The sequence below is a fragment of the Notamacropus eugenii genome, chromosome 1, assembly GCF_028372415.1.
Source record: "Notamacropus eugenii isolate mMacEug1 chromosome 1, mMacEug1.pri_v2, whole genome shotgun sequence".
Lineage (NCBI taxonomy): Eukaryota > Metazoa > Chordata > Mammalia > Diprotodontia > Macropodidae > Notamacropus > Notamacropus eugenii.
Genome location: NC_092872.1, coordinates 530599825 through 530626640, shown reverse-complemented (window position 1 = coordinate 530626640; position 26816 = coordinate 530599825). Strand labels below are relative to the sequence as shown.

The following is a 26816-nucleotide window of genomic DNA, read 5'->3' as shown; positions in this document are numbered from 1 at the left end:
GTGGGCAGGATTAATATGTGCAGATGAGAGATAAACAGGAGTTGGGAAATTGTTCAGTCTCCTGGGGTATTCCCAGGATTGCTAGGGAAGGACAGGGCTATAGAGTCCATTTTCTCCTGCGAACCAGGTGTGGTGCAACCAAATGGAATTGGGATTGTTTCATTCCTAGAATTTGTGCTCCCAACAACTAACGTAATACCCAACATTTATATAATAAAGGATTAATTAATGATTATAATAGACTGATTCATTAAATAGTTTACCCAAACCACACTAACTCACCTTTGTTACAGCTATTCCTATTTTTGGAGTCCAACAATTGACATCTCTTATCAGACACATATGAGGTTCTCTGGAATTCAAAGACTAGAACAGGTAAAAGTAAAAAAATTAATTTCAGACACACCATAAATGCAGTCACAAAAAATTTAAACACACATCAATGTATAAATACATGCACAAAATGTGCATATGTTAGAAGATGGGATATGTCTTCTAAAAAGCAATTTGGGTTCTGGTCATTAAAAATTATAGACAAAGAACCCTTTTAATGCTAATGAGTTCAATTTATAAAAAGATCTCCTTTTTGCCTCTCAAAGACCTATATTTATCTTACTACATCCCCTTCTCTTTTATATACAAATAAATAACATTAATAAGAAAAGCAACAGGTTCTGGGTTTGTACCATATAACTGTAAGATACAATTATCAGACACTGATTTTTTTAAAAAAGTACTCTAGTAATAACGGCATGCTCATAACAACTCATCAGAAGTCTTCAAAAAAACTTAAGAAGTTAAAAAAAATTAAATCATTACATTATCCTTTACATAGCCATTCACTGAAACTCAATGGGTACTAGCACTATACCCAATGACAAAATTCCAAGATGAAACTCTCCACTAATTCAACATTTAAAATTCACTCCTCTATTTCAAAAAAGCTACCCTTTTAAAAAACCATAAAGACAAACCAAAATATCACATTAAAATCTTCTCCACCCTTAAATACATAATTTTATATCAGTTATTCATAAGAAGCATCTAGTTCTCTACTTACCACTCTTTCAATAGTTGGCTGCAAATGACTACCATATACAAGTAGCAAAGACTGCTTGTCTGAACAAAAGGCTGCTGCTAGAATTGGGATGGGTGTTGGTGTTGATTCTTTGTCTTTTCCAGATGTTGAAATCTGAATAGTGCAATTCGAAGTCAAAGGCTTTTTGCAGTATCTAGAAATGAAAAAAGGTCAGATATGATCAGATTATTTGAGATTAAGTGGCAGGTCCAAACTTACTATGGGAATCCCCTTATTAGAATACAGAGAAGGAAATCATTACTCAGAATATTAAATTATACATTACATATATATATATAAATTATATATAAACATAAATTACTCAGAATATTAAAATTTAAAAAACCAGATGTAAAGGGTACACTGAATATACTTGCGCTCATAAGCTATCTGCATAGTCTGTGGCCATCACAACTACACCAACCTTCCCTACCACCCTCCACAAAACAAGGCAATAGTCACACTATTTACAAGGTTCAGAGATTCACATAGGTACAGTGCAGGTTGCTCCATGAGTACACCAAGAAAGAGTTATGTAAACTATGAAAACTTAAGACCAAAAAGTATCATGAAAATTCAGGAATCTAATAATGCTTTTCTGTGGGGCTATCCTGTAAATACAAAAAAAAGCTAATACAATTTCTTGTTCCCTTTAACGGTTTTCATTTTAGGTATATAACCTTAATTCAATTCAGAAAAATTCTATCTACATGTGCAAAGCACTGTGCATAATCCAAGAAATGCAGATAAAACAAGGACACTACCTTCAAGGAATTTCATAATCTAATAAAGGGTGGGTAGAATATGAGAGACAAACTAAGTATGATACAAAGCAAAATATGGGAAGTGTCAAAGAGAGAGATATATATACGGTGAAGAAGGGGATCAGGAAAGCTTCCTAAATAAGCTGGTAAAATATAGAGAGGTCCTCAAAGAGATGGAAGGAAGATAGGGTGGCCATTCTACATATGGAAGTGACTGCAAGGTCTAAACTAACTGTAGTGGGAGCACAAAGATCCAGATATGGAAAACACTACGGAATCAAAAATTATAAGCCTGAAGAATAATTGCATTGAGGGGAAGACAAATAAATATTGGTTCAATGACAGAACAGAGGAGCTACCAAGAAAAAGATATTAAAGGAAAAACAGTAGGGTGAAGTTTAAGGCAGGGTTAAAAAAGGAGTTTGTTTGTAGGCACATTTGTGTTATGTGGTGTTCACAAAACCTCCAGATGTAGCTAAGAGAAGACACATACAAATGAGAAAGTAGAGTTCCAGAGAGGGTAAGGAAAGGGATATATGGATTGGGAAGTAATTTGCACAGGCAATAATTATAGCCCCAGGAAATGAATATTTTGAAGCTAATAAAAAGACTGAAAAGGAATAATCAGAGGTAAGAGGACAAGAGACTCTCATTTTACAGAAGCCAAGTATGAAAGAATAAATAATATTAAAGAAGGTATAATCAGAAGTACAAAATACTGTAAAAAGAAAAACAAAAAGGATGAAGACTGAGAAGACAGTACTGGATTTGCGTGTGTGTGCGTGTCTGTCTGTCTGTCTCTCCAGATTGATAACAAAAAGCAGGGGTGTGTGTGTGTGTGTGTGTGTGTGTGTCTGTGTGTGTGTGTCTGTGTGTCTGTCTGTGTGTGTGTCTGTGTGTCTCAAGGCTGACAACAAAAAGCAGTTTTCCAAAGTAAAAAAAGCAAGCTATTAACAACCAAAAATATTCTAAATCACTAACAGAGAAATGCAAATTAAAGCAACTTTGAGGTACCATCTCACAATTATCACACTTGTGAAGAGGAGAAAAGAGGAAAATGACAAATGCCAGAGGAACTATGAATTGGTCCAGCCACTATGGAAATCAATTTGGAATCATGTGAATCAAGTTACTGAAATGCTTATGCCCTGTTACCCACCCATACAACTGTGTTGTTGTTCAATTGTGTTCTACTCTTTGTGACCCCACCTGGGATTTTCTTGGCAAAGCTACTGGAGTGGCTTGCCATTTCCTTCAGCTCATTTTACAGATGAGGAAACTAAAGCATAAGAAATTATGAAAAGGAACAGTTTCAGACATAAGTGAGAAGATCTCTGTGAATTGACTGCAGAGCAAAGTGAATAGAGTTATTAGTAAAACAATTTATACAAAAGCATTTTAGAAAAAATCAATTAGGAAAGACTCTGGAACTCTGGTCAATGCAATGATAAACCATGAGTCCAAAAGAATGAAGATGTAACACACAACTCAAGCCCTAACAAAGAGGTGATAAACTCAAAATGCTGAAAAGTGATAAGGCCGATGCGGGAATGTGTTTTGTTGGACTATGCAGTTACACAATAATGGGTATGTTTTTTGTGTTTACTCAATGAGGAACAAAAGGAACCCATGGTGGGGAAGGGAAGTAGGAGGAACAGATAATTTTTTTTAAAGAAAAAATAATTACAGTGAAAAAAATCAAAAAACATAAATTACCTTAAAGAACTTTTTTTCAAGAGAAAAGAAAGTTGGTTTTCTTTCTTTATTTTCTGGCAGGTTGGGAGTAGAAGGAGAACTGAGAGGTGGGGGGGGAAGAGCTATGCAAGAAGGAATAGAAGAATTCTAAGTAAAAGACAACAGCTGAAAAAACTAGAAATACATGAGGTTGAGAATAGTTAACAGGACACAAGAAAGGGAGCAGATAGGAATAAGAGCACACAAAGCAATTAATCTTGGAAAAGAAGGCCTTATCCTCCAAGACTAGAAAAGGACTGATTAAGATACATGAATTTAGAGAGAGAAAAAACGGGTACCTAGATGTTGCAATGGATAGAGCACTGGGCTTGGAATCAGGAAGAGTCATCTTCCTGAGTTCAAATCTGACCTCAAGACACTTACTAGCTGTGTGATTCTGGACAAGTCACTTAACCTTGTTTGCCTCAGTTTCCTCCTCTGTAAAATAAACTGGAGAAGGAAATGGCAAACCATTTCAGTATCTTTGACAAGAAAACCCCAAAACAGCGTCACAAAGAGTCAGACACAACTGAAAAAACAACTGAACAAAATTTTAAAGAAACGAAGGATGGGAGTTCCCTCAGATCCTTAATCCAGCCTCAAATGCTTAATAACTGTGTGAACCTGAGCAAGTCACTTAACTTCTGTCAGCTTAAGTTTTGGTAAAATGGGGTAAAAAAAAGCACTTTTCTCCCTGGATTGTTGTGAGGATAAAAGCAGATATTTGTAAAGCACTTTGCAAACCTTAAGGCACCGTATAAACAATACTCATTATTATATAAATTCCAGTTTCTAATACCAGTGCTAGAATGTTAGAGAGTCTCATTCTCAGTTCAGTAGGAGGCAAGGACTTATGAGAAGAGTAATGAGGGAGACGAATGTTTGAGGAGAAAAGAGTAACAATAATCATTGTGGGCTCTTCTAAATTATTTTCTGATTGGCCATCATGAGCAAAAACAAACAGAATACTCTGCTATTTCTATAGCTAGGGGAATGTGAATACTAAAACTTATAATTTGGTTGAGGGTTATAAAACATACATCTGATAACTTAAAAATAAAGGAAAACGCAAAAACAGACTGACACAAATGCCAACAGACTGTAGCAAGGAGCCAGGTAATGAAAAATAAATTCCCATTTGAAAAATTTTAACTTACCCATTTAATATGTGTTCAAATAAATGGACTTGTCCATCTCTGCAAACAACAGCTAACTTTACAGGCTAAAGGAGTAAGTCAAAAGGCACTGATTATTCTAAATGAAATCAAACATTCAACAATTTCTATTATTTAAAAATGTACTAACTTTCTGCCACAAACTAATTATTCCCAAGTATCTCTACCCCCTCCAAATTGTAAATTTGCCAGGGGTTCTCCATATCATGAAGGGAAAATACTAAGTAAGGTATAACATAGGAATAATTTAGTTATTGTAATACATGGTTAAAATTTTTAAAATCTAGGACACAGTAACTTCTGTACACACAAAGGTAATACTATTATCAGAGTGGTAGAAAAAGGTACACAAATGGGGTGAAGGGCAAAGGCATGCCCCTAGGCATTGTGGGCTCCTCCTGTTTATTGCTATTCTAAGGTCTAAGCTCCAAGACAACTAAAGCCACAATTCTGTGGATGAAGCTTGGCTAAGCAGGTCTTGCTTTAATAATTGCAGGGCTTCTTGGGAATAGAAAACATGTGGGGAGACAATATCATGCACAGTCAAGGAAATTAGTGAAAAAAAGAAGCTTTGGCATATTATTGCTAAAAAGGTACAGACTCCCCACCACTCAGGTTTGTACATGGCTCACAAATCTAACAATATGCTGCCTCCGGCAAACTGGAATAGAAAGGAAATAGCATTTCTGAATAGTCAAGAAGAAATTATCCAGTAATTTTACCTCCTCTTTGTTTTCTGACAGAGTCAGGTCAATGTACACTGGTTCATCAGTAACTGTAAAAGACATCACTGCATTCTTCTCTTTATTTTCTGATCGAACTTGCCTAGGATATATAAACCAATATTTGTCCAGTGAGATGCAGAGAAGTTGGAAACATCTAAAGAATATTATTAGATTCCACACAGAATTAACCAATAGCGGAATAAAAATTAAAATGAAACTATTCTATCACTTAAACTGGTTGCCTGGGAAAATTCAAAGCATCTATCAATACTATCTGGCAGACATATTGAACAATAGCAGCTATAGAATAAACAATTCATGGACCGTAACATAGATTTAGGGCTCAGAATTTTAATCAAAAAATTTTAATAACCACTTATTTCAGAATAATTTTGGTCTTTAAAAAGCTGGCTTGAAGGTAAACCAAAATGTAGTGTTTATAGTAATATTGTAAATAAGGATTGATGAGTATGCTCAGACACAGCCAAGGAATTTAATGTCCTCATTCAATTATCGGTTTGAGGAAACCACAGTTTGATGTCATCATAGCACCAATCCAAAATGACCTACAGCTAGGTCCCAATTAGTGCACAAATGAATCTATAGAAGTGGTTGCATTATTCAGATTCACGCTGCATAATTCCATTAGACTAGGACAAATTACTGAATTTTACATAATTACAACTTCAAATAGTACTAATTTGAATATATGCAACTACTTGCCAGGATTCATTATGCGCACTTATTGGGCTATAGCTGTGTTTTCAGAATTATAAAGATCTCTTAATAGGGAAATATTTCTTACTGATCAGCTTCTTGCAAACTCAGAGAAGCAAAAAGAGAGTTGGGATGAGGAAAACAAGTTTATCCTCATCAGAGACAAATTAATAAAAAATGTGTTAACTTAAAAGCTTCTTTTATTCTATCACCTCTACTCATAAGTTGGAACATCCTTATAAAAATGAGAGACACAATAAAATTCCCATAACAGAACAAAGTCAGTCATACTTTTTGCATCCACAAGCGGCAGATCTTTTCAAGACACAATCTCTTTCAAACAAAAAAAATACGTACCACACATTAAGTAACCGGTCATGTACTGCTCCAGACAAGAAATAAAGTCCAGTAATTCCATCAAAGGGCTGACTTTCATTAGGAGGTCTTATAGTTGTGAATATAAGTGACGAAACAGCTGTTGCATGACCTGTGAAATGCTAGAGAAAATTAAGTGCCATTAGGAATAGGGAATTCTAAAGAAACTGCACCATAGAATCTGGATATTTCAGCTACAAATCGCAATAAACAGGGACAGGTGATCAAAACTAAATGAAGACAATAAATTATTCTGAATTACTACTATACTTCGAACTAGTTTGATTTACTCACTCTATAGACTTCTTTGTTCTCCAAGTCCCACAGTTTGATAGCTCAAGCAACTGAAGGTATTTATGCTGCACTCTTTAGAATTCTTAGGAAATAGGGCATCTGCCTAAATTATAAGAAACTACAAAGTATTCCTTCTTAATAATCCACATGCCCTCCCCATAACCCATGTTTCCTTACATTTTGTAGTAAAAAACCAATTTATTAATTCTACCACAAAATCAAAAGGGGTACTGGATATATGCTCAGACACAGCCAAGGAATTAGATGTCCTCATTCAACTATCAGTTAAGTTGAAACCACCATTTAGTATCATCACAGCACCAAATCTCAGTAACCCCAAAGAACTTTTTCTTCAACCACTATAGTATAAAATCTATATTTGATTTTAAACAGCATAGTTTTTCAGTCTGGAAAACAAAACACCTATCGTTAGCAGTACAGTAAAAGCTCATTAATTCAAACTAACCTTAATCAAAACCTATAGAAATTTAACTTGTCCTGTTAGCTTTGTACTATTGTTAAAAAAAATAAATTAACACCAAGTAAATTAAAATGAAAGCAAGATTTCTGGGTGCATATTTGTTCTAGTTAACAAACTATAGCTAAAGGACTTGAACAAAGTCATAGTGAAACGATTCAGAGGCTTCAGAGATAGAAGGGAACTCAAGAAAATCACCTTGTCCAACCCCCTCATTTTACATGTGAGGAAACTGAGGGCCAGAAAGGCTATGACTTAACCAAGATCCCAGGACTATGATTAAACCCAGGCCCTCTGACTCCAAATCCAGTGTGTAAACAACACTGCTAATTCTAATTGATTCTACTGCTATCAAAACTTATTTGGAAACATTTCCTTGGTGGTTGATTCCAGTAACTCAATGTATTTAAACCCAAAAACTTGTATTTTGTTAATAAAAATAATTCATACTTTCCCTAATTCAAAATTATGTTCTTCTCAAATTAGTCTGAATTATTGTGCTTTTACTATACCTGCACCTAGTTTGACTCACTCACTCTATAGACTTCTTTAGTCTCCAAATCCCATAGTTTGATAGTTCGACCAGCCGAAAGCAACATTTTCCCATCAGGGCTGATGCACAAAGCACTGACACTGCTGATGTCACCTTTCCATTTGCTGTATTACAGAGAGAAAGATATTGCATAAAGTTAATATTTTTATTCCTTTGCAGTAGTAAGCAGTAACAATGAAAGTTACCACTAAGAGTTTCATGCCAGGCACTGTACCTTGAAAGCCAAACTTTGTGTTCAGCTATGCACAAGCAAAACTAACCCAGCACACTGTCATCCTGTCCCATCACAGCCCAGGCCCAGCCCTGAGAAAACTTGACTGGCTCCTGTCCAAATAATCCTAGAAGTGGCTCCTTTCAGCAGAAAAGGGCTTAAAATGGGCAGGCAGATGATTCAGTCACATTCCTGTCTCCAATGGATCTACAATCTAGTTCTCTTTCTTGTCCCTGACAGCCCCACCCCAATCATGTCTGGGTCACACACTAACCTGAGCTTTCAGTCTTTCAGCCCAAGGTAGATTCATGTTGGTGTGGCTGCTAGCATTCTCATCTCCTTAGAAAACATGTTTCCTAATCTTATATCCAGGTGTAGGCCCCTGCTGGAGGAAAGCATCAGGGGGTAGTGCAAAAACATGGGACTAGGAGTCAAGAGACTAGGGCCTCATCCCAGTTCTGTACCCTTGTCTTCAGTTTCCTCATCTGTTAAACAATGGGGTTGAGGCAGTTTTCAGTTCTATGATTGTTTTCTCTCCTGGACTTCAGGGTACTCTGAGCTTGTCGTCAAATCCTATGTCCTACAGAGGTTATTTAAAGATTTGGTCCTACAGGACTGAAGAAATTATTGCCCAGCTAAATATCTGAAGGACGCTAGAACAATTTTTACATACTGTCCAGTGCCATTACCACCCCCACCCCCCAGAGCATCTCAAAGATGCTTTCTCAGTGTCTATTCATTACAAGAAAATATTCTTTTTACTAACTGACTCTCTATCTCACTCCAAAGAGTGCCAATTATTTTTCACTTATTATAGCTCAATGTTTACAAGCTGAGTTCAGTGTATATTACATATAATCACCAAGATTTCTCAGGCCTCTCACTGAGAAATGTATTAAGATGAGGAAATCCTATGGAAGTAGTTATTTATATATCTTCAACAGTTACACAGAACTTCTCTCTGAATTTCTCAAGGAATGATTGGATAGCATATCAACAATAGGGTTTTCTTTTTTCTTAGAAAAATATGACAAAAATCTTACCTAAAATACTTAGAATCTGAGAAGGAAAAACTAAGAATTAACAAGCAAGCAAACAAGATCAAGAATTTTCTTAATTTTAACTGGCAAAAAAAAGAGAACAAGCTACCAGCACACCTGGAAAAAGGAACGCAACTTTTACTTCAAGAATAGTGTACCACATTCCCAAAGGAGTCTTGCGGCAAAATGCCATCCACATCCAGAGAAAGAACTATGCAACTGGAACACAGAATGAAGGAAAACTATTTTCTCTTGTGGATATTTTGGTTTCATTTTTTCTCATGGTTCCTCCCATTTGCTTTAATTCTTCTATGCATCATGACTAATGTGAAAATGTGTTTCATAAGAATGTAAGGCAAAACCCATATAAGATTGCATGCTGTCTCAGGCAGGGAGAGGAAGAGGAGAAAATTTAAGACTTATGGAAGTGATTGTTGAAAACTCAAAACAAATAAATTAACAACAACAAAAAAAGGAATAGTGTTCCACTAAATCACTACTAATTAGAGAAATGCAAATCAAAACTCTTATGTATCACCTCATACCTGTCAGATTGGCTAACATGACAAAACAGGAAAATTATAAATGCTCGAGAAGATGTGGGAAAATTGGAACACTAATGCATTGTTGGTGGAGTTGTGAACCGATCCAACCATTCTGGAGAGCAATTTGGAACCATGCTCAAAGGACTATAAAAATGTGCCTACCCTTTGACCCAGCAATACCAATTCTAGGGCTGTATCCCAAAGAGACCATACAAATGGGAAAAGGACCCACATAGACAAAAATATAGCAGCTCTTTTTGTGGTGGCAAAGAATTGGAAACTGAGGGGAGGCCCATCAATTGGGGAATGGCTCAACAAGTTATGGCATGTGAATGTAATGGAACAGTATTGTGCTATAAGAAATGATGAGCAGGTGGATTGAGTGAGGGGAGCAGAACCAGGAGAACACTGTACACAGTTACAGACACATTGTGTGATGGCTAACTTTGATAGACTTGGTTCTTCTCAGCAATGCAAGGTTCTAAGACAACTCCAAAGGACTCATGATGCAAAATGCTGTCCACATACAGAGAAAGAATTAAGGAGTCTGAATGCAGATCAAAGCATACTATTTGCTCTCTCTTTTTTGTTTTTTCTTCTTTCTCATGGTTCATTTCAATGGTTATAATTCTTTACAACATGGCTAATGTGAAAATGTTTAATATGAACGTATGTGTAGAGCCTACATCAGATTGCACACCATCCTAGGGAAGGGGAGGGAGAAAATTTAAAACTCAAAAGCTTGTGGAATTGAATGCTGTAAACTAAAAAGATTGTGAGAACACTTTCTCACATGCAGTACACTTTCAATAATTTCACAAAGACTCTGATACTTGTTAAAATAATTTTGAAGGCATCTTGCAATGAAACAGAATGATGTATAATTATAATTCACAAGTTTGGAGAATATAATAGAGACCTTTCCTTCTTTTGCAAAAGTGAGGGTCTATAGATATAGAATATTGTATTTACTCTTGAACGTGCTTTTTCTTCTCTTTTTATCCTTTTAAAAGGGATGACCCTCTGGGGAGGAGAAAAGGAAGACATATATTTTGGAAATTAAGGTGATGTAAAAACCAAAGTTAGAAATTGTTTAAAAATTAAGATGCTTTGATTAGAACAAATTTTTACCTCAAACCATCTATGTTACAAGTCTTTAATACCTAAAGTTACCTTTTTAAAAAAGCTGTCAAGCTATATCCAGAAAATAGTGATTCTTTTATTTGGACTACACAGTAGTGATCCTTTCATTGCCAAACTTCTAAAAGAGTTTTATATACCAGAAAACTTCCAATTCCTTTACTATTCACTGTCTCCTAAATCCACTAAAATCTGGCTTCTGTAACCAGTATTCTCCTGAAAACTACAATCTAGTGTAGGAGCTCTAACAAAAATCTTCCAAATCAGCCAAATGTTTTTTTCCTTCAGGCCTCATTTTCCTCTCCTGTGTTCTTGATATTACTGATTTATGTCTCCCCTACTTCCACCTGACTGTAACACCATACTACTCTAGCTCTACTTGTACCTCTCTCTTGCCTTTTGGTGGAACCTTCTTTCCTCCCACAGATTTACCAAAGACTCAGTTCTATTCCCTTCTTTTTATTCTCTACCACCCTTACTCTGAGGGACCTTACTCCCACAGGCCTGACAAAAACTGACTGGCTCCTTTCAGCAGATAATGGCTTAAGAAGGGTAGGAAGATGATTCAGTTACACAACTGTTTCCAGTGATCTACAATCTATATATTTCTACACAGATGATTCCCAAACCTGCAACTTTGTCCTTGAGCCCATTTCCCTACTCCCAGACTGTCAAATGACACATCCAAAACCAAAAGACAACATAATTCAGGGGCAAAATTATCAGAGAACAGCAGCAGTACTGGAAGGATGGACAAAGACTTCCAAGTCAAGCAGATCTGGTTCAAGCTTCACCTATAATACATTGTATTATGTGATTCTCAGGCAAGTTACTGAAGTGTCCCAAGCATATAAGACTATAAATTGTGGATCAGTTGCTGATTTGCGTTAGCAGAGGAAGTGTCCTCATTTTTGCTGATGAAATCAAAGGTGTGAACCAAAAAATAAGTACCTAATTTGGAACCAGGAGGCATGGGTTCATCTAGATGCATGACATAATAAGGAGTTCATTTCCCTTCTCTAAGGCTGTTTCCACATGTGTAAAACTGAGATAAACAATGTGTACACCATCTATCTCATACAGTTATGAGGAAAGAAAGCTAGTGGTAAATAATTAAGGGCTAGATCAGCATGGGCAATTATTAACCAAATTCATCATATTGCTCCCCAAACAGGAACTCCCCGACTTCCCTATTTCTATTTGGCAGTACTATCACTCTCCTAGTCACCCAGGTTTGAAACTTAGACATCATGATATTTTTTTCAACCCTACCTCCCTCCTTCAGTCACCAAGTCCTCTTAAGTCTTCCTTCAAAATGCCTCTCATATTTGTCTCTTGCATTCCCACTTTGACCACCTTCCAGGTGAGAAACCTGCAACCTCGAGGCCACATGTGGCCTTGAGGCCCCACGTTCCCAACCCTTGAGCCTTAGAACCTGTTTGAAGCCTTTCATTTCAGTAATTGTCTCTTTAAAAATTAATCCATATCTAGCTTCTCTTTCCTTCAATCCATCCTGCCAGATTGGTTTTTTTTTTACCAAAATACTACTTTAATATCACCACCAGAGTCAAAACTTTTCAGATTGTTTTGTTTTGTTTTGTTTTTTTTACCAAAATACTACTTTAATATCACTACCAGAGTCAAAACCAATTTTGCATTTAGAGTCTTCCACAATTTGGTTCCCACCTACCTTACTGAACTTTATCTCCCAAATCCCCCCAAACTACAAAAATGGACTTATTGCTCTCTCACCATCATCCCGCATTACTGGGGTAGCCCATCCTTGCACAATTATGCAAATCATAATTATCCTTTGAGACTTATTTGAGACTTCTGCCTATAATGAAGCCTTTCCAGACTATGCCAAAACATTTCTCTTTCTTCTCTGAATTCGGTGTTTCTTGTATATATCATGCATGGCCTCGAGATAGCTTTTTCTAATCTGTCATTTGCCTTTTGCCCCATTCATAATTTAAAGACTATTGCCTCTCTTTCCAACTAGATGTTAAAATTTCTTGGGAGCAAGTACTATTCTCTTAAACTCTGGTATACTCCTATAGTACCTAACAAAGAGTTGTACACTGAGTGGAGCTATAATGGCATGCATTATTTGTTGATATTTTAAATTCCAACTCAGTTCTAAGCAGTCCTGGAATCCTTTTTTTGAAACAGAACCATTTTACTTACCACTTTACTCTGCAAGTCTGTGTATTCCATTCCACAATATGTTTATCATCTGAACAGCTATACAAACAATCATTATCCTGGTGCCACTGTATGCAATTTACTTTACAGTCATGTCCACCACTCTGCGGAAGGAGAAAAATATCAAACAGAAGAAAAATATAAAAGATAATAAAATATTTAAATGAAATCAGCATTAATAATTTCATTGTCAATTTATATCCATTATACACCTGAAAACTAACTTACTTACAAGACAAAGTAATATAATTTCTCTCCCAGCTGTAATGGCCAAGTTTGTACCACCCTAATTTCCAAAATAATTTTCAAATTAAAATATATACAGCATCCTATTATATTTTTAAAGACCTGACAGCCTACGATCAGCTCTCAACACAGCAAAATACTTATGAGTAACAACAGTAATATCCTTTTTGTAAAAAAAACAAACAATAAATACTTATAATGAGGGATACAAAGAAACAATGCTTAAAACTTTACCTTATTGTATAAACTTTAAAACAGATTGTTGCATCAATTGTTGGGGTAGGGGAGGAGGAAAGTAGAGTTATATCCAGAAATCACTGATATAAAAACAAAAAGCACTATTTTTCAAAAAAATTTTTTAAAAAGATTATGTTGTTACTGTAAAAGAAAGTTTTCAAAAGCAAAATTTAAACACATTCTACTAAATTCCTAACTTCTCTTCTACCTCTTAAAAACTAACTTTTTTTATGGGCTACAATATTAAAAATAAAAACAAAAAACAAATACATATTATCTCCCCCAAAAAAGCCCATAATATTTCAAAACAATTTAAATTGATAACATATATATACCATATATTTTTTTAATCTTAAAAAGACCTTGAAAATTATGAATGTCAGCTTGCCATCAATTTTATTTTTAGTCTTAAATGGTTCCAATAGATTGCACATTTCCAGAGGGTAAAAATTCCAAGGTGAATACAACACCACTCATCAGGCTCCCAGTTTTAACAGATGTTAGTAAAAGAAGGACCAGTAGTGGTCAATAACAGGTAGGATACTCCTTTATAATAGATGGGGCCACATTTTGGAATTCTCCCCCACCCCCAACTCCCAAAGAGTATAACTCTGTGCCCCAAGTATTACAACGTAAAGAAAGTAAAGTTTCATGCTTCTCATGATTCTACGGCTACAGTGGCTGAGGAAAAAAAGGATGTAGTAACCGCTCTAGAAAATTCAACTGAGGTACCAATGGACACTAAACACATAACTAGTAGAAGCACCCCACTGCCTCCTACCAGGACTCTTCTCAGAGGAACTACAGGAAGAGGTAAGGAAGGAGAGAGATGGTCACTATTTCACTCTCCTACCTCTACTTTGTTGTTCTCCCTCTCATCGTCTTCTGTCTCCTCCTTCTAGTCTCTCTCCTTCTTCCCCTATCATAAGACACTTGTCCTTTCCTCCAATACATCAAAAAAAAAAAAAAAAGCCCACCTATATACCTACTTCATCTGTTAGAAAGTTTGCAACAAAAGAATATATTTTCCTCATCAACAGATACCATAATACAAATTGTTGGACCAAACAATCCAAGCTCCTAAGAGCTCTCAAAAGACAAAAATCAACAAATAATGAAATATTTATTGTAAATCCCCAACAGTCCTCATAATCTCCTCAGTAAAGAAATACTGAAGTAAATATGACTATAGAAAGTGAGCACTAAGTGACTGTTTTAATTCTTTATATATAATCTATATGACAGAATCATTAATCCAAAGAGTTTACCACCTCTTTAGTAAAAGTTTGCCTATTGTTTTTAAATAACAAATTCCCATTTATCCAAAATAAACAGAAATGGCATTATCTCATTGCCAGTTAAAAGTTACCACATATAGAATATCTAATAAGTTTTATATAAGAGAATCTTCCTAAAATAAATGACAGAAATTTCATTCCTACTCCATAAAAATTTCAAAGATGAAATAATGTACATTCCCGGCTTCTCAGTAAAGTAGCAAAGAGCAAGAAAAATTTTCAACCCAGTGGGAGAAAAAGACCACATATTTCCATTCCTTTCTTCTTCCTATATCCTAGACATTTTTGGTTGTTTGGTTTTATTAGTGAGTTTAGGTAGATTTATTAAGTGATTAAAATATTAAGAGTGCCAAAGGGTAAAAGGATACATAGTATATTTATAAAGTGTAAAGTAATTGTCCCCAGAACGTAGGATCAAAGAAAATGACAAGAACTCAAGTATCATTCAGCTGTCTCACAGACTAGAAACAGCAAATGTGCAGTATCAGTCATAGTATTGAATTTAGCATACCTGGATGTTATCCAAATTAACATGAGAAATAGCTTTATTACTCAAAAAGCTTCCTAGTGGGAATCACTCTAGTGAGATTTTAATTACACATGTGGATTACCAATTTTCAAATAAAAAACTCAAAATATTGAAAAGCCATCAAAAAGAATCTAAGAGAAAGTTAATTATGTTTATACAATATTACAGACACATAAGGTCTATAAATTGGGGCGAAAAACTGTATTGATCCCATGATATAACCTGTAGGTTGTTATTCTTAAAACACTCCAAGCATTTAGTCCATCTGATTCTTGTAGAGGTTGAATAGAGAATATTGCCTCCACACTCTGACAGACACCTTCCAGGTTGGATTGAAACCAAAAACAAAACCATAAGAGTTCATTATGATAAGTTTCAAAAAACATACTTACTACTAATTTGCTCTGTAACTCTCCTTTTACTGTGTTGTATAATAAAATGCTGCCAACCACTGTACCGATAGCCAATAGGTCAATCTGGTCACTTGTTCCTACAGCTTCAGATTTCCTTTTTTTCCTCTGGGGACCCTCCTGGAAAACAAAATAAGAAATTCCTACAACTTTTTATAATATTTCAAGCAGTTCTGAATAAATTTTCAAGATAAGGTGCTAACAGTTAAGTGGTCAGAAGATTTAGACATGCTAAAACTCACTAGCTAACAGAGGGAAGGCTCCCTACTCAGTCAAAATACAGATGACTGAAGGACATGTATTTCTCATGCTTTCCCACACATTGCTGACATGCCACTTTAAATAGTCATTTCATAGTAACCAGAAGATAAACTCAATTGGAAACCCCACCTAAAGTACAAACAGCTGAAAGGGACCCAGGGGATTCCTTACAGCTCTAAAGCTTTTTGTTTTCTGAATGCATAAATGTATTTATTGAAAATTCAGGGATAGCAATGCACTGCATATACAAACTAAGAAATTTGGAATATCCTGTATAGAATACCTGCGGATGAAAAGGTCACAAAGTTTTGATCCAGCAACAGGGTTCTAAAGAAAACAGTCTTTGAAGATGCTCTGGCACATGTAGTTAAACTAAGGACAGCCAATGAAAACTGTTAAGGTTTAAAAGGAAGTTGTACTTGTAGAATCATACCTAATGAAGGTAGACATAGGTTTGTTGTTTTTTCCCCTTGGAGGTAGACCATAAGAAAAATTTAACATAATACAAGGTAGAATTTCTAAAGTGGGCAAGGTAATCACATATTCTCCAAGACCTGAAAAGTTTTCATATCTGTATGGGTTACACTGTGGCTCAAATAAGAGAAGCAAAAGTATAGCTCAGTTTTGTTAACTGAGGCCCCCAAAATGTGACTTTTCCTAAGGTCACACAGTCAGGTACTAGGTGTGACAAAAGCCAGAACTTGAGCCTAAGTCATCTGAAATTTGAATCCAGACTTAAATGAATAGAGATTTAGAGCTGGAAGGGAAGTTAAAGTCAGAGTCCAACCCCTTCATTTTACAAATGAGAAAAATGAGACAGAGAGGTCTCATTTGCCTAATGTCACACTGGCAGCAACTGGTTCAGCTACCACTCAAAACCAGGCCTTCTCACTCCACAGAGTATTTTTTTCTGCCGTGCCATGTTGGTTCCATGTTGCCACCAATTCCATGGAAGCAAGAACACCAATTCTTTGCTTCTTCCTTTTGCAGTCCTGCCCCATTTCCCTTATTTCCTCTGAAGGTGGCTTCTTTATTACTGCTGTCACTACTCCCTGAAGAAAATGAGAATGGGCAAAGACGGTGAGAGATAGTTTAAAGCCTTACATACAGAAAGAACCTTAGAAGTCATTTGTTTCCATCCCCTTATTAACGAGGAAACTGAAATGGTTAAACGACCTGCCCAAGGCCACACAGGTACAATGTAAAAGGGATTCATTCCCCAAATTCAACATTATTTCCACAGTACCACAACCTTCAAACTCTGATCCCTCCCAAAACTGCACAGTCTTCAGATGGACTGAATTAAAAGCATTCAAAGTACTCTATTCTCTTAAGAAAAGCCACAGGCACTTTCCTCAGCAAAGGAAGGCTTTAAAAATCTCTAATTACTAATCTATTTATCTTCTGGAATTAAATTTAACAAACACTTATAAAATGCCTACTAAAGGCTCAATCAGATCAGGAGGGGGAGAGGGAGAAGGGAAAAGGGAGCCACAGGGGCAAGTACCTCGTTAGATATCTAGCCACATATCCATAAAACTTACATTTCACTCTTCTGTGAGACATGGATAAGCCACAAAATTATCTATTTTTTACAAAGAGAAATGTTACTTGAGTGCTCAGTACAGAGCCAACAATATTCAATGCACTAAGAACTATGGGAAACCAAAAAGAATCATAGTTGCTGTCCTCAAAAAGACAAATCTAAGGAGATAAGAATCAAATACACAGAAAAATGGAACCATATAACCAAACGCCTAAATAATTTTTCTAAGAGTTTTACATTAAAATGTATGGGTTGGTTGTTTGGGACTTATCTGAAGGCAAGCTCGTTTAACAAGGGGGAAATAAGTATTTATTAATTACCAACTATGTGCCAGTAAAGGCATACACAAAAAGAATGAGCAATTCTCTCTCAAAACCAGATCCCTTAATAAGCAAATTTAAATAGAAACAAAAAGTTACAATTAACTAACTCTACAAGAGATTTCCTCTGTTCAAAACAGAAGAAATACTTCACATTTATGTGATTTGCAGGTGACCCACAGGCATGGAAGAATATATGAAGCACAGGTAACTTCCCCCAGCTCCTCTAAGAAAGCAATCCTTGAACTTTCTGCATTCCAAGAAAGGATAATTATGAAGTGAGAGAAATTTGGGAAAATGTGAATGAAATGAGACAGGCAAAGTAGAAAAAACTTGAAGGAAAATTTACAAGATGACCACAAGAAAAAAACAACAGTGAAAGACTTCAAGACTAATCAATGAAGTGATCAATCATGATTTAAGGAGTCTGATAGTGAAGCAAGCCTTTCAGAGGTGGTAGACTACAGGGGTAGGAGGTATACATACATCAGACATAGTCTCTTTTATTTAATTTTACAAATTTGTTACAATGTAATTCTTCAAAGAGTAGAGGGAATCATTGTGAATCAATAGTAATATTTTTTAAAAAAGAGACCATAACAAAAGCTTTTTTTTTTTTTAGAAGGAAAGAGGGACAAGCCCAGACAATGACAAAGGAAAACTCCCACTATCAATTTAAGCTACCATATGCTTTACAATTTAAGTTGTAAGAAAAATGTCAATACCTTCTAAATTAATTTACCTATTCAATGCTATACTAAATTTCCAAAAGAATATTTTATAGACCTAAAAATAATGAAACTCATATGGAGGAAGAAAGGTCAAGAATCTCAAGGTAATGATGAAAAAGGTGGTTAGCATCAATACCAGTTTCCAAACTGTAACACAAAAGTAGTTATCACTAAAATAATTTGGTACTGGTTTAAGAAAAAAAGAGGTTAATCAGTGGAAGAGATTAAGTACACAATACACAGAAGTAAACAAACATAGCAACATAGTATTTGATAAACCCAAAGTCCCTAATTACTGAGAAAGACACATTATTTGACAAAAACTGCTGGGAAAACTGGGCAGCATTCTGGCAGAAATTAGTTTAAGATCAACACCTCATGCCATTCATCAAGATATACTCTAAATATTTGTGGACTAGATATAAAACGCCACATCACAAATAAATTAATTATAGGAGCAAGGAAGAAGTTCCCTTACAGATTTATGGCTAGGGTAAGAGTTCATGACTCAATTATCCAAAATAATAGGACAATTTTGATTAAATGAAAATGTAAAAGTCGTGCACAGGGAAATCCAATGTGGCAAAAATCTGAAGGGCAAAAACTAGGGGAAAAAAATCTTTGCAACAAGTTTCAATAAAAGTCTCATTTCTAATATGTAGAAAAAACTGATTAAAACTTATAAAATTAAGAGCCATTCCACCAGAGACAAATGATCAAAAGATGTGAGCAGTCACCTTTCAAAGAAAAAAAAATCTAAGTTATCAATAACTATATTTTAAATGCTCTAAATACACTATCGTACTATTGGTGGAGCTATGAATTGGTCCAGCCATTCTGGAAATCAATTTGCAGTTCTGTGCATAGTTACTGAAATGTATCTATGATCCAGTCAAACAACTATTAGGCTTATAACTCAAAGATGGTAAAGAGAAGAAAAGATCTAAATATACAATTAACATTTACAGCACCTCTTTATTTACTCTCTAATTTGTTCTGCCCATCCATTTATTTATTTATGATGTTCTTTTTTGTTGTTAAAACATGCCAACTTCAAAATCTCCTCCCTCATTCACTGAGAAGGCAAGCGAATTAGTCATGATGATCAAAAAAAGAGCAGGAAAAACAAAATGTAAAAAGTCTGCTTTAATCTATGTTAAGTTTATCAGTTCTCCTTTTAGAGATGGACAGCATTTTTCATCATGAGGCCTTTGGTATTGTCTTGGATCACTATCTTGATCAGAGTAGCTTCTTTCAGTTGATCACTTGTTATAATATTGTTGACTCCCCTCTGCATCAGTTCATATAAGTCTTCTTAGGTTTTTCTGAGAACATCCTCCTTGTCCTTTTTTATAGTATGACAGCACTCCATCATAATCATATACTACAACTTGTTCAGCCATTCCCCAATCAATGGGCATTTCCTCAATTTCCAATGCTTTGCTATCACAAAAAGAGCTGTTTAGCAGCTCATAATATGATAGTCACAAATTGGAAATTAAGGGGAAGAGGTAAACAAATTGTAATGGAGTACTACTGTGTCATAAGAATGACAAACAGTTTCAAAACTGGGAAAACCTCTATGAAGTAATGCTGAGCAAAGTTAACAAGAGTTAGAATGATTTATACAATACCATTTTGGAGAAAAATGAAAGACTTTGGAACTCTGGTCAACACAATGATAAACCACAAGTCCAGAAGAATGAAGATAAAACACACAACTCACCTGCTAACAAAAGGATGAATTTAAAATGCAGAAAAAAGACGTATTTTCAGACAAGGTCACTAAGAGAATTTGTTTTGCTGGACAATGCAGCTACATATTGAGGGCTTTGTTTTTCCTTTTATTTAATTTCCTCAACTGAAGGGAAAGGGGTAGTAGAAGAAATAGCTTATTAAAAAAAAAAAACCACCACCACCAAATATTTGGGAAAAAAAAGGATTTTACTAGCAAACTTAAACTTGCCTCTCTTCAACTTTTAAGTTTAGCAAGGCACTTGGTTGCTTTCTGTTTTACCAGTATCCAAAGCAATGAGGTCACCATGTCCACTCACAATTTATCTCAACTATAGTTTAAGTGTTTTCTCCACTGATAAAGTCTAATGTTTTCATGTCCTAGTCTAAGTATTACCAAACGTTAAAGGTTATTTACCAATATCCATTAGATATGCTATAGTTAGGAGTCCCTGCTACTTTAGTGGAATCTATAGTAAAAAGATAACATAAGTCAAATAGCACATATAGATTTTTAAAATAATTACATGAATAGTTTAGAGGATAATAGGCTAGAAAGTTGGAAGGTAGATTCAAAGGTGGCATATATTAAGTGAACAAGGTTTCTTGCAAGATCAGATTCATTAGACAGAAAGGGAGACTGTTACAGGGATCTTATATATGATTGATATATACTGGATGATCCAAGTAAAAAAGGCAAGAAAAATAATTGCCTGGATGGTACAAATAAATGTATATGGAAAGTTAAGAGTTGCTATCTAATAATTGTGTTATTGATGTCTTATGCCCTAGGATTAGCACTTGATCTGCTGGAGCCATTAGATTAAGTACCAAAGTACCATAGCTTAAGCAATACATAAATGGCAATTTACAAAAAAAGAAAGAAACTTGCAGCCCACAATAAAGGTCAGTATAATACTGAGATTAAACAGTAAAACCTTAAATTAGGATCAAGTAAAAATGGAAGAAGAAAGAAAAGTTCAAATGATATGAAATCTAAAGTAAGTGATAACTACTTGCAATGCAAAGTATAACTATAATGCAAAATACCAAGGTTATGCCAAGGCAAGGTTTGGGTAGAAATACAAAAGAGACAAAATCCATTCTACTTCACATATTAACCACTATTCACAGGATGCGGAACCATAATAAAGAAATCAACTACAGGATCTGGAGTGTCTAGCTTTCGTCTCAAGGATGAGTAATGGAAAGATATTCCACACCTACCACCAAAACACTAGAACAGAGGATTGAGTGAGAGGGGAACCAATACCTGCTTCTGGCTGACAATGAGTAAAGTTGGAGTACTACTGTGAGAATACTGTCCTCAGACTTCTGATACTGTCTTCATAATGCTATACCTTGCTTTTCCTCACTAGAAGCAGAGAAATCATGTTCTCCAAGAGGCCAGCAGGGTTGAGACCCAGACGGAATAAAATGATATCTGCACAAAAGATAGAGAATATGCAGAAGGGAAGACACAGGGAAATTTTAAAAGGGGAAACATTTGGAAACAGGATTTCCTATAGGATGGTAGGACCTATTTCTAGGGGCCTCTGTGCCTAAAGTTTTGGAGCCCAGTTAATAATCTGCTAAACTGTATCAATCTTACCCTCTTTGAACTGAACAGTGCCTGGCCTCTGCTCCTGTCCAACCTCATTTCCCAATTCATTCCAACGTGGCTCAAGTAGGGAATGGACACAAGTGGTCCTTTGAAAAGTACAAAAAGACATACAAGCTTAAAAGTGTTTTTTTTTTTAAATTATACAATGGAAAGACTATAAATTAGAAGACCTGGGTTCAATTTTTAGCTGTTACTTAACACCCATGGGACCTTAGATATGCCACTTAAACTCAAACTAATTTCCTCATTGGTAAAAAATAAGCAGATTAGACCATCCAATTCTAAAGCCCTATGATTTTCCTATGACCCAGGAGAGAAATAATCACTTTCCTAAGATCTTAAGACTCATATCCTACCTACCACATAGGGAATTACTTCCATCTTAACTAGGATCCAGATCAACTAACTATTGATAGGATACTATCAATTTGCACATGCATCACACGTTGCTAAACCAAGAATATTTCAACACTCTTACACAAAGGCATTCTTGGAATGTCTATCAAATTCTAACCATAATCATTTATGCCCATACCAGTGTTCTGAAGTGGAATGGAAGATATTGCAATAGTCCAAGTGAGAGACAGTGAAGGCATGAACTAGAATGGTATCTATATGCCTGAAAAGAAGGGAACAACACAGACTACAATCAAAAGTTTTCACTCTCTCAGCACACACGCTAACTGGCAAAGACTAGATTGGAAAACTAAGGGTCAAGCTAGGTAAATGGGTAATATTAGACCAAGATGAAATAGTTGTTTTTAAACAGAGAATTGACCATATTACTCCCTCACAGAATTGAAAAGAAAATCTAAAAACATAGTACAGTTAAGAATCGAAGAGCAACAAAATTGTTTTAATCATATATGTGTATATGAGAAGAATGTAACATTAAGCTTAGTGGAAAAAATAACATTCCAATTCAATGCTACTGTAAGAAAGTAAGAGTTTCCTTTTAAAAGAAAAAACTGGAGCTACTTCCCTGAGAAGCTAAATAAACCGCATACTGTAACTTTTTTTTTTAATCTGAGGAAACTATAGTCACTTACCTCATCTGCTTGGTATCTTTTCTTCTAATTTAAAAAGTTTCTATTTAGGCATCCTGTACCATTCTCAACTCAAAATAACAGAAGGGGATTTGGATTAAGAGGAAGATATGGACTCAAATCCTGGATTCACCACATACTAGCTATGTACACTGGCAAGCCAGAGCTACCTCTATTCCTTATCTATAAAATGTCATCAAACAAACAGAACTGGATCCTTGCTGGCCACTATACACTGACTTAGAAAACCACAAATTAACATTATCTGTGTTATACTGTATTTATTTTTAAAAGCATTTTTCAATAAACTGACTCAGTTTTAAACCTTATGATTTTGACACCTTTCATTCAAAAGACAACTCTTATGCCAAAAGGCATTCCAATACTAATAACTTTGCCACTAGTTGGGTGACTCTGGACAAATAACTAATCCTGCTCTATAAAATAAGGATAACCTGTGTTCCCTGCCTTCCTCATAGGTATTATTACCTCACTTCCTAAACCCACCAGTCCTCCAAATTTGTACATTTACTGAGGGGACCACCATCTCCTCTGGCATTTATCCAGGCTTATGAAGTCCAAACTTTGTCAATTCCCTTCCTCACCTTTCAGTAAGTTGCCAAATTTAGTCAATTCTACCTCTAGAATTTGTATGGAATCTGTCCCCTTCTCCACTTAAAGACAGCTACCAACTTGGTTCAAATCTTCATCACTCCTTGCCTGTGCTACTATATTTAACAGCCTCTTAACTAGCCTCCTTATTTCTAATCTCACTCCTAATTTATCCTCCACAAAACTGCCAAAGTTATATTGATTATATTAGCCTGATTATATTATATTAGCCAAAATCACAATCATCAATGGATGTTCCAATGCCTAAGAGATAAAATGCAAACTCCTCAGCTTATAATTTAAGGCCTTTAACAACCTAGCTTCATCCTACTGGTCCAGCCTTATGCCAAACTAGTCCTCTTCGAGAATTCTACATTCCAGCCAAACTGGACTATCAACTGTTCCTGAACTTAAGGACCTTGATGTTCCATCCCTGCCTCACTACCCAAAGATAAATCACCCCATGTGCCTGGAATACAGTCCCCCATCATCTCTCCTCAGAATTTTTATTTCCTTCAAAGTTCAGCTCAGGAATCATTCTTCTGTAATGCCTTCTATGATCTTTCCAGTTCTTCATTGAATTTTGCCTTAAAGATTTTCTTTGCACAGTCTCTCCCCATTCCCAGGAAAATGTCACCTCATGGAGGGAAGGGATCACCTATCTACAGAAAATCTGAGAGGCCATCTCATCCCTACTCCCTTTTTTACAAAAGAGGGAACTGTGAGGCAGAAGGGGCAAATAAAGTGGCTTGCCAAAGATCATCTAACTGTCAGATTTAAGCCCAGGTCCTCTGACTTCAGAGGCAATGTTTCCCACTGTAACAAGCAGCTTAGAGGCTAAAGGGTGTTTTTGTGTTCCTATCATATAGCAGGATCTTAAGAAAAATGCTTTGACTTGGTTAACTCTAAGTTGTAACAAAAGTCATAACCTCTCAAAAATACTTTAATAGTTCGGTCTTACTGTACCCATTATGCACCACGTGGGTTTAACAGATGCAGCCAGATGACTCAAACACCACCAAATGGTATCTCCTACCTGAATTGGGCCTTTCACAGCAGAGGTAGATTTGGGATCTTTTCCTCCCCGTTCTTCCGGATAAGGCCAGAAGGTCCCCTCTCCCACTCCCTGGTTTACATTTAATTTACTCCTTATTTAACAGAACAGACAGGAAAACTACAAACGGATTAGCAGAAGGGGAAACCCAAAGCGAGAGCCTGAATGCGTGTGGGGGAGGGGCGTGCAGCGTGTTTCCAACGTGGTGGGAGCAGGAGGCCGGAGCCCGGGTGATGGGTGACAGGAATAAAGAGCGGGTAAAGCGGGTGCGATGGATTGGAGGGAGAGCGGGAGTGCGGAGGCTGGGTGGTTAGCTAGGAGTGCCCGGGAGCTCTGGTCCATCTGCTGCGATGTGTCCGGGCAAAGCACGCCGGGGGAGGGGAGCCGGACTCCGCGGCCAGAGCGAGACGCGTGGCTGGAAATAAGTACGGGCCGCGGAGAGTGGCGAGCAGCCCGCGAAGACAGAGCGGCAGCAGGCGGGCGGGCCCGCTCCGGAGCTCCTCCGGGCCAGGCGGGCGGGCGGGCAGGCTCTGCTCCACGGCAGGCCCCGCTTCTTCCTGCGGCTGCCGGCCCCCGCCAGGACCGCGCACCCCGCCGCGCACAGCCCGCCGAGGGTGGGCCTCGCGCCCCTTCCCCCCCCCACCCGGTTCCGCGCGTCCACCCCCTCCCAGCTCTGCTCCCGCGCCTCTAGCTTTACCTTGGCCAGCGACCGCGGCGGGGCCCAAGCCAGGCAGGTGCAGGTGGCGCTGAGGTGAGCGGAAGGAACAAAGTCCTGGTGAAGGCGGCTGCTGGCTGTCTCCCACACCCGCAGGTGACCATCCGGACCAGCTAATGAGAAGTAGTGCTGGCCCCGAGGAGAAAAAGCACAGGGAATCCCGGAGTGGGCCAGGGGGTCGCGGCGGCCTCCGCCACTCGCCGCCATTGCTCTTCTGGCCCCGCAGCAGCCACGTGTTCGGCCGCGCGCCTGCGCAGCCGACTTGGGCGGGGTGTATGGAAAGGAAGCTGGCCCAGACTGGACCGGGGTGAAGGGGCGGGGCTTCGTCGTCGCTCAGGGCGCCTGCGCGCGGCGGCCCGCACTACTTCAGGTATATCGACTTTCAATTGGGAGGTGCTTGGAAAAGCTAAAGCTTTCACCCCCCCTCCTTTTTTTCTTATAACGAACTGAGGTCCAGAGAGGGGGTCTCCTGCTCAAAGCCACAGAATTGTGTGGAAAAGGAATTTGAACCCAAATCCTCCAACTGCAGACAGATTTTTCTCCTGTGTTTCCTTATGTCCAATCCTGGGCTTGTAACCTGTAGGACATAGTAGGAAGATTTTGCACGCCTGTAGCTTTTCTTAAATTGATATATTTTCTTTTTACACATATTTTCTTTCCACTTAGAGACAAAGGATTTTTTTAGAAAGCCTTTTAGAGAAACAGCTGACCTCCCTGGCTTCCTTTAAGTCCTATCCAAAATCCCGTCTTTTACTGGAAGCCTTCCCCTAGCCCCTCAGTTCCAGTGCATTCCCTCTAGTAGTCATTTCCTATTTATAGCTTGCTTTGTGTATATTGGTTTACGTGTCGTTTCCTCCATTAAACTGTAAGTTCTTTGAGGGCAGAAGACTGTCTTGTACCTCTTTTTGTATCCCCAGACCTTAACAAAATAGTCAATTAATGTTATTGACTGATGGATGAATGGATTCATTGATTAATTGACCTAGTCTTCCACCTCTGCAAAGAAGGGGCTGCTGTCTCATTTCTTCTTTGGGGTCAAATTTGGTCATGAAGTTTACACACCTGTGACATTTTGAAGTTTGCCAGTCAATAAATAAATAAAAAAGGATTTATTTAGTACCTGCTAGGTGCCCAGCAGTGTGCTAGGCACTGAAGATATAAATACAAAAAACACAGAATCATTGTTCTCAAGGAATTCTATCAAATAGCCTATCTACACAGGCAATTTTCAATCACGGGTTCATTCAAATGTAATCCTTATGATGCAATGCAAAAAAAAGTTTCATTTGGAATCAGAGTATTCCTGGGTTTAAGTCCCTGTTCCGCTATTTGATGTGTGACTTCCAAATCACTTCACTGCTGTAAGGTTCAGTTTCTTTAGAAGTAAAATGTAAGATTGGATTAAACTGTGGATAAAGT

The 26816-nt window shown here is 37.1% G+C and overlaps 1 protein-coding gene and 2 non-coding genes across 4 annotated transcripts in view; all 3 read right to left on the bottom strand.

Moving 5' to 3' along the window:
• Nucleotides 1-25690, bottom strand: part of WDR43 (WD repeat domain 43) — a 43218-nt gene extending 17528 nt beyond the window's left edge. The window contains exons 1-9 of one of the 2 annotated variants that reach the window (XM_072634081.1): nucleotides 25380-25690; nucleotides 15737-15874; nucleotides 13017-13138; nucleotides 7877-7997; nucleotides 6551-6690; nucleotides 5474-5576; nucleotides 4734-4798; nucleotides 1061-1232; nucleotides 283-366 (exon numbers count right to left, since the gene is read on the bottom strand). In XM_072634081.1, the coding sequence (XP_072490182.1) occupies nucleotides 283-366; nucleotides 1061-1232; nucleotides 4734-4798; nucleotides 5474-5576; nucleotides 6551-6690; nucleotides 7877-7997; nucleotides 13017-13138; nucleotides 15737-15874; nucleotides 25380-25604 (1170 nt within the window). In that variant the 5' untranslated portion in view covers nucleotides 25605-25690. Of the gene's footprint in view, nucleotides 1-282; nucleotides 367-1060; nucleotides 1233-4733; nucleotides 4799-5473; nucleotides 5577-6550; nucleotides 6691-7876; nucleotides 7998-13016; nucleotides 13139-15736; nucleotides 15875-22330; nucleotides 22468-25379 lie in introns of those variants that run through there. The other variant, XM_072634082.1, reaches the window with a different exon arrangement.
• Nucleotides 5947-6028, bottom strand: LOC140521856 (small nucleolar RNA SNORD53/SNORD92). Its single transcript, XR_011973136.1, has one exon. It is a non-coding gene; the product is annotated as a small nucleolar RNA SNORD53/SNORD92 (small nucleolar RNA).
• On the bottom strand, nucleotides 7101-7183 carry LOC140521855 (small nucleolar RNA SNORD53/SNORD92). Its single transcript, XR_011973135.1, has one exon. It is a non-coding gene; the product is annotated as a small nucleolar RNA SNORD53/SNORD92 (small nucleolar RNA).
• Nucleotides 25691-26816: the final 1126 nt, after the last annotated feature.